This window comes from Sitodiplosis mosellana, unplaced genomic scaffold (assembly GCF_009176505.1).
Source record: "Sitodiplosis mosellana isolate CC-2019 unplaced genomic scaffold, AAFC_SMos_1.0 Smas_scaffold_6165, whole genome shotgun sequence".
NCBI classification, from domain to species: domain Eukaryota; kingdom Metazoa; phylum Arthropoda; class Insecta; order Diptera; family Cecidomyiidae; genus Sitodiplosis; species Sitodiplosis mosellana.
The window spans coordinates 3,550,762-3,559,340 of NW_022601406.1; the positions used below are offsets into that span (position 1 = coordinate 3,550,762).

Sequence of the window (8,579 nt, forward strand, 5' to 3'; positions counted from 1 at the left end):
TCTCTCTCGCTCTGCATATGAATAACCTTTGAACACAACAGAACACAACAGAATCCCAAAGTGTCGTTGAATGAAGGATCGTTGAGCGATTTTTGTCGGCAATTATGATGTTGAATTGGTCGTTATTTTTTTGGGGGGAAAAACAAGAAGGTGGCACGATACACAAATAAAATCATTTCGACGATGATTGAGATGCTTTTGGCGATATTACTGACACGATCGATCTATCCAGAGCAACAAAAAGGAATCCGTGTTTGCGATGCGTACACATCTGTGTGTGAAATGTTGTATCTCCGCCCATTTGACACGAAAAAGGGCGTCAAATTTCTCATCTTTTACACAAAATATCAAAAGGAACGACGATCATTACGCCGTTACGAAAATATTATAATTTTTTTTTTTGGGTGATCGTGTCGTCGTATCGAACACGACTCGGCTTTACGAAGGCAAACGATCAACGAATCCCGTTGCGTTACTTTGTTTATCTGCTTGTTTGACTTTTTTTGTTGTTGTTGTTGTTGTTGCAGTAAAAATGGTGACAAATTTTCATTTTGAACCGACACAACCGCAGGATGATCCTTCGGATCATCTATCAGTATGGTTGAACATTTCAAGTGCAACGTATCGTACGGCAATCGCAACATCGTTGTTCTTATTGAATTGATAAGATTCGCGCGGCTATTATTCGAGTAAATAGTGAGTTCGAAGAATTGATTTTCCGAACAATAACTACAGTTGGATTTTTGCACAGCAAAGAAACCAAATTGATAATTATAATTAGTGAAAAGATCGTCATGAACTCGGAAAATACGATGACAATACGGAATAGTTTTTCCATTGAAAACATCTTATCGAAACCACACAAAAATTTGACGACAACAGATAATCAGTGCAAATTAAAAAGTGCCATTGAGTGTCCTGACCATATACGGGCATCTGATGAAGTGTCTTCGTTTACCAGCGATGATATTGTGCTAAAGAAAGAACCAATCAATGGTTTAACCAACGATTTAATTTCGCACGATGACTTGAACAAAATCGGTCGCAACCATTTCACATCACCTGATTCAAGTGGATGCGAAGAGGAAAATACGGATAATCTCAGCGATATTACAACAGGAGAAACTTGTAAGCTTCATATATTGCATTTTGGGTACTATCAAATCGCCCAGCTAGCTAATTTATTAGTTTGATATCTGATTATGGTGGGGGGGGGGGTGATTTTCATATCGTTTTGGGAAAATTATTCAAGAGTTTAAGTTTAAATGGGAATATTTGATAAGCCTTTGTCACACTCGTAATTCGACCGAATTCAATTTGAATCAATCTATTTAAGAGCGGTATCATATTAGTTGCGTATCGAATTATTCCGATCAAATATTTCTTTTGACTTTCTTATACATTTCCTTTTGTTTTTCTTCTCATTGACAAATTATATCAATTAAATCTGTGGGTCAGTTATTATAATGGGACCTTGCAAAATATTATAGCTTTTTCCATGAGAAATTTGCTTGTAAAAACGTTAAAACTCTTCCACTTTCCTATTTTGAATACAAAAATGAAAATTTCCACGGGATTTTCCGATTTCTCTTGAGTTTCATTGAAATGAAAAATAGAAAATTGTCGTCGTTTGAAGCAGACAACAGAGTTTTTTTTTTTTAAATATTCGATTGTCTCTTGATTGAGAAGATCAAACGTGAATCCTTTGCCATTTGGATCCTAAAGAAAGTGGCACACATTTGATCAAAGAAATATTATAAAATTTTATTTATATTTTGAATGCTTAAGTCCATCTCCTTTTTATATGTCGTTAATTATGTGTCTGGCACAAAATTTAAAACTTCTGATAGCAAAGACTGAAGCGAATAAAAATGCTTTGACAGCGGAATGTTCTGAATGTTAAATCGCAATTTCTTATAAATTAAACGTCGCACAACGATAATTTGATTCTCAACAGAAAAAAACAACTAATCAAGCGAATCTACAGAGTAATTTTAGTAGCATTGATGTGATGAAATTCTTATAGGCTAATTGGTTGAAAGCCACTCGTCTTGTTGTTATTTTCATTTCCATCAATTCTAGACTCCTTTGAAAATATATTTATACATCCATTCGATGTGGCCTAGTTCTTTTTTTCCTTTATTATTAATCAGCGGCTAGGGGGAGAAATATATTCACATATTTGCTGTTATAATTGGACGTAGTGCCAAATTTGTGCGACGATGATGATCCAAAGAAATGTGAACTTTCATTTTTTTTTTGCCCAATAGTCCATTTGTTTATCAATCAAGTAAAGAAAAAGAATAGTGGTTGTTGATCAATTTAACTGTAAACTAGTTCTTATCTAAACTTTGAAAAATCAGAAATACTCGAAAATTCTTTTGGTTTCCGAAGTATCAATCGAATACATATCAACGATTTGAAATCAAATTTTGAGATTATCAAAAAACTCGGAATTTTATTCGAAGAAAATTCCATTCGTTCTTTCGGTAGATCATACGGTATAAGTTGCTTTTGAATTCGTATTGCCAAAATATTCATCAAAAATATTTCGAGTATTTTTTCTGCAATTTCGAATTGGTTGATGCATTTTAATATTTCGCATAATAACGCGGTGCAATTCAATCGCTAAACGTTGAACATTTTTAACGTTTTTTTTTTTCATTAAATATTCATTTCCATGCCAAAATCTATGCCAGCCTATTCACCTTCTGTCAAAATTAACCATTTTGTTTTGTGACAAGAGCAATGTTCTTATTCCATTTCCTTGATTTCGATCTGAAATACATGAGCCGATTATTTATATTGATGTACTTCGTTCATGGGTCCATAATCATTGAATATTAGTCATCATTCAAAGTATCCATAACATCAAAATTACCAATATTCCTCCCGAATTCTTCCCACTTGAATGACTTTTCTTGATAAAAATGGAAATCCATCGATTCCTCGCAATATGTACTGAATCCACTCGAATCTTTACAACATTCGCAACCAGCTTCGTACCAGTCATTGCAGCTAATGCACTACTTATCATCAACAGAATGAATTGAACTACGTTCAGATTCATGTTATTGATTGTTCAACTCTTCTAATTCAATCAATTGTGTTACACCATTCAAATGCCTTAAACAAAATATTGTTCTACAGAATTTGAACCAATGCAAACGATATTTGTAGTAAAATTAATTAAATTTCATACCTTGTTTTTATCAAAAAAAATTTACAATCGTTGACGTCATGGTGGTAATCGAATTAGAATCAATGCTTGGCTTTCAAGGCATATACCTAAAATGAAATATTCAAAGTATTTACTTTCATTGCATTCACAATTGATTGAAACAATTTCTGTGATACTCAAATTCGAATGTTCTTTATTTACTTGTTTTCAATAATGTTATAACGATTAACTAATCTATATTCGTCGTGAAGTTCAACCAATGGATCGACCTGATCGCACACTGGACATGGCAACGATGAAGTTTCCGGGGAATCTATACAGATGCAACCAGGTGGAAAAAACTCATCTAATGCTCTGGTTACTAGCACCAGTGTCATAAGTCCAATTAGAAGAATTACCTCGATATATACCATAATATGTATTATGGGCGCTTCAATTTTTCAATTCTTTAAGTTTGCTGCACAGCTTGAAACACTGATCGAATCTAGTGGACGAGAACGAAAACCCTGTTAATGTACAAATGTTTTTAGTAAACTGTTTCGAATTCGCTGATTCCATGGTGATAAGCGTATTAAACCGCATTGTTTTTTTACTCATTGAACGAAAGCGATGCATTGCTTTTTGCATGCAAAAACATTTATTTTCTGAATGAAGTAATAACATTTCATATTTTCGTGAACAGAATTAAAATTGTGTCAAGTCATTTTTCTATTTATTTTAGTCAAATTTTAACCAAAAAATCAAGCTAGCTGCTCTGGTTAGAAATCAATTCAACCAAATCAGTTCAATCAATTTAAACGCTCTTCGATTTCCAATGAATTTCGGATTCATTCGTTCGCTGCTAGGTTCGTTGTGTTTCCGAACCATTTTTTTTTGTACTTCATTCATACACCACTTCACTTTTGCAGTTTTGTTAACAAAATCTGGTATTTTTCTCATAAAAGCCATCATTGATAATTATTAATCATTATAATTATAATGGAAAGGTTAAGATTCAAGGGAAGCAAAATTAATGAATAATCATAAGTGTAATGCTTGACTTCAGTGCCAGTGCCATGTTTAGTTAAATGGATATAACCGTCGCGCCGTGTGATTTTGCCGAAAAAAAGTTTGCTTTCTCAAGTCATTTTGAGTATATACTCGATACGACATACTGAGTGAATATGTTGAGTATAGTTTTTTGTGTTTTACAATGTTCTTCGAACTATGTGCATTTTAAGATTGCATCACTTGCATGGACTGTCGTCTACAGTAGTCATTTCTCGTCAATTATTATTGTTCAATCATATATCAATCTCGACGAACTTAGCTCGCATCCCCATAGCGAAATAAGCATCCATTCATTCATACCCACATGACATTTCCGTTGCATTCAAAATTGATCATGATTTTTAAGCGCCAGATTTATTGGCACACACACAATACATATGTGCACCGTGTGTCATTGTAGAAAAATCGATCGATTAATTCCACTGATTAGTTTGCATGAGCGAAAAATTTCGATCGCCCAAATAAGATGAGTTAAAAATTTTAGAAAAGCTGCAATTCGTTAAACGATTTGTGTTGTGTACAAAATGTTGCTCAAGGAAAATGTGTGCGATTCAAAAAATGTTCTTTCAACAACTCCGCCCTAATGACTAGTTAAAAGTCACATTAAATGATGCATACACTGGTATTTATGTACGGTGGCCATCGTTCGATTAGGATTGGTGTGTCTGTGTGTTTGGTCGAAAAACCATTCGTTGATTGCCAACGTGATGTTAGCCGACAAAAACATGTTGGCTGTAAATTAATTTAAACAACGAAGATCATTAGAGTGAGCGTGCGCGCGCACGCGCGCGAACGAGCATTTTGCATGTCGAATGTGAATCGGCTCAAATATTTTGATGATTTTGCAATTAATTAGTTGCGATTGGAATTTTAATTGCATTGTGTGTGCGTTTGCATTTTTATTTCTTCTTCTTTCTGTAGTTAGTCTATTTCCGATGCCAAATCAAATGTAACTCATTAACGTTTTATTAATCGCACACGGCGACTGAGTGCGGGCAAGTATATTCGTGAAAGCTGAGAAAGAAATTAGCGGTTGTCGCGAGTGATGGTAATTGAGAATGAACAAGCAAAAACGAAATTAACCGAGAGAAGAAGAAGAAGAAAAACATAGACTCAGCTTAACTGTAATCGGCTTGAATCATCAAAAACTGCAGCTATTTTCGTTTGGCGTTCGGAAAATTCATTCGAAAATTATTTTTGAATTATCATTAGTAAATTGTCATGAGAAGAAGCGCGCTGCAATGGAAATGCTCATTGAAAATTACGCGCTCCAATGTTCTCGGCTTTTTTTTCGTGGAAATTCAAATTTTCACACATAACAAATAGCAAAATATATAGAAAATAAGTTGTTGATCTCAAATGTGTCGGTAATTGATGGGTTCTTTCACAAAGTGGCGTCAATTGCGATGAACGAGCTCCGCCTTAATTGGGGAGGTGTGGAGCCTGCCAATCACATATCTGGCTCAATTTATAAATCTCATTTTCAGCACTGTATGAAATGTATAGATTTTGTTGTTAGACTGACTTCATTGCCGTCTCCGACAGTCACGAATTTCAAATTCTGCGAAAAATACGGACTGTCATCAAAAGGCTAAACGGCCGCTTAACTTAAAAATATCGAAACACATGAAAATGTAAGCGGTTTCCGTTAACATTATTTCTGAATACAATTTATCAACGTGATTGGTGCCTATGAATGAATCATCTACGACCGTGCGCGTCACACCATTCAAATCGGAAGATTGGAAGGCAACTTCCATAGAAGGTTTTTTTGCTCTGAGTTAATCAACCTCAATAACAAGGCTTTTTAAGCTTCGAAGTGGAGAGAGAGGTAGAAAAAAACGTTGACTTTTCAATCATTTCAGTTATTTTATAAATTTGACGCATTTAATAAGGTGCGATTTTGAAATATAAATTATGAATGTTGAATATTGTAGGAAAAATAATCGTCCAAATTTTCGCTCTTGAATAAATGATCATTTGAATGAATTTCATGCGTATATGATGAAATAATGAGTGCAAATTGGGCCTCATCATTGAGACAAAAGACGAATCTAATGAGTATTTGTCACACTACAGTAATGTCGATTAATCGGTTGATATCTTCGAGTACATTGTTAGACGCTTCAGTAATCGTCGACTCGGAAAATTTTATCAAAAAAACAAATCTTCGCTATTTTTAGCTCAAATTTGTCTAATTTGTTGTTCTCAATCAGCCAGAATAAATTGTCACTGGCGTAAACAAAATACAGAGCGATAGAGAGAGAGAAGGAAAAAGAGAGCGAGGGAGAAGAAAAATAGAACAACCTAAGCCCAATGCGTGTTGTTGTAAATATGTACAAGAAATGTGATAATAGACAAGTACGATTTTTCTTTACATTTCTAGCCCAAAATGATGACCGAAAAAAGCGTCCACGTACAGCGTTCTCGGCGTCTCAAATTAAGGCATTGGAAACGGAATTCGAGCGTGGAAAATATCTATCAGTGGCAAAGCGAACGGCATTGGCAAAGCAGTTACGGCTCACCGAAACGCAAGTAAATACCAATGAAACAAAGACCCCTTAAATTTCATATGCATGATAAATTTTAACGATAATAATCTAATATTCTCTGTTTTGTCCTTCAGATAAAAATTTGGTTTCAAAACCGTCGGTAAGTACAGCCATTTTGTAACTATAAAAAATGCCCCATAGACAACTTCATTCATTGTCTTTATATTTCACAGCACTAAGTGGAAGCGAAAGTATACATCGGACGTGGAAACGTTGGCATCACAGTACTATGCACAGATTGGTATTGGTGGCATTGCACGTCCGATGGTTGTAGGTGATCGTTTATGGTTGTTTAGTCAATCACCGAATGTATCACATCCATCGCAATCACCGTTATTGCCACCAAATGATGCGTCCGCTGCATTTCGAACGGGTTTCAGTACGGGCACATCGCCCGTACCACCAACGCCAAATCCAACAATGTCAATGCAAACACAACGAATGGCCGGCTTTCCAAATCGATGCAATTTCTTAGGCGCTGACACACCACCAAATTATGATTTCAATAAACCCGAAACATTCTATCGTCAATTTCTTTCCGCACCAAACGCCGCACCGAACAAATACAATGATAATTACTTTCCGCCCAATCAATCAAAAGTCCTATTCAACAAATTGCTCTGGTCGAACGCGTTCACAAATAAACCTATCGATAAACCGTACGAACGATTTCCATTCGACGTTTTTACCAATGGATATAATGAGTCGGACACACTTTCGGATGTGACACCAACGAAAGAAATTGGCAACGGCGGCGGCGGTGGTATTGCGGAATTGGAACGAGTTTTTGGACCAAATGCCGAACAACGTGCCAATCATCCATTGAATATGGATACAAAATTCGGAGCGAAGGGTAATTTTGCGAATGGAATTCAAGATAATAGCGATTGCCTCAGTGAGGAGAATAGCGATGTGGACTGTGAACAACTTTGAGACAAATATTTTGATGTGACATTGAATACACTTTCACAGTTTTGTTGGAGAAACGATTTTCGGGCAGAAAGACGTAAAGCGACTCTTTCTCTGGAATAAAGAAGTTTGAAATTCTTTTTTCCTCTTTAGAACGAGCTTCAGTGTAATTTTTCGACATAAAAGCGTAGAACGGTTTCTACGTGATTTGAAGTCACTTTCAGTCAACATTTGAGTTTGAATTCAACAAAATACCAAAATGTTAAAGCCTGACAACTTAATACCAAAGATACAGTTTTTAATTGACGATTGTGAATTCATAGAGCTTCTAACTGCTGATTTAATTGCACAATCAATGAAAACGATTCGAATTTAAATCAAAATCAAAAAGAAATTATGTTAAATCCCTTCGAAAAACTATGGTGACAATGTCCACTAGACATGGAGAAAACTACAAATGCTTTCGAATTAAAACAATAAATGCCTTAAAATAGTTCTTAATGATGAATAAAAACGTTGCAAACGTGTTAATAAAATAACGTTGGAACATGTATCTTCAAAATGTTGAAAACGATGCCAAAAGAAATTATTTACCTTTTTAAGAGAAAATCGAAATAATTTTCAGGAACTTTATCAATTTTTCAATCATAAGATTACTCATATATTTATATCTTAACACAATGATGTATATCAAAGATTTGAATAAAATGCTCAACTTACTCGGAAAAACTTCATTTTTTTTCTTTTTGGACACATAAATCACAAAGATCCGTTTCAATGTTCCCTTTTATGCTATTTGTAACAAATAAATGAGTGAATCCAGAAATTTAAACGAAATTCTTTAAGATTTAAATTAAATTTTTATCCTAAAGCAGTCTGTAAGTTCA

At 34.7% G+C, this 8,579-nt stretch overlaps 1 protein-coding gene across 1 annotated transcript; it reads left to right on the forward strand.

Annotated features, from left to right (window-relative positions):
* Positions 1-594: 594 nt before the first annotated feature.
* Positions 595-8,421, forward strand: LOC129574553 (homeobox protein orthopedia). Its single transcript, XM_055456687.1, has 4 exons — positions 595-1,128; positions 6,618-6,766; positions 6,858-6,883; positions 6,957-8,421. The coding sequence occupies exons 1-4, from the start codon at positions 795-797 to the stop codon at positions 7,714-7,716; spliced, it is 1,269 nt and encodes a 422-aa protein (XP_055312662.1). The 5' UTR covers positions 595-794; the 3' UTR covers positions 7,717-8,421.
* Positions 8,422-8,579: the final 158 nt, after the last annotated feature.

Bases quoted from the DNA above. Each gene is read 5' to 3' on its own strand.
- LOC129574553 (XM_055456687.1), top strand. From the start codon at position 795: ATGAACTCGGAAAATACGATGACAATACGGAATAGTTTTTCCATTGAA. The intron at 6,767-6,857 runs GTAAATACCAAT...TTTGTCCTTCAG, and splicing joins TACGGCTCACCGAAACGCAA to ATAAAAATTTGGTTTCAAAA. The intron at 6,884-6,956 runs GTAAGTACAGCC...TATATTTCACAG, and splicing joins ATTTGGTTTCAAAACCGTCG to CACTAAGTGGAAGCGAAAGT.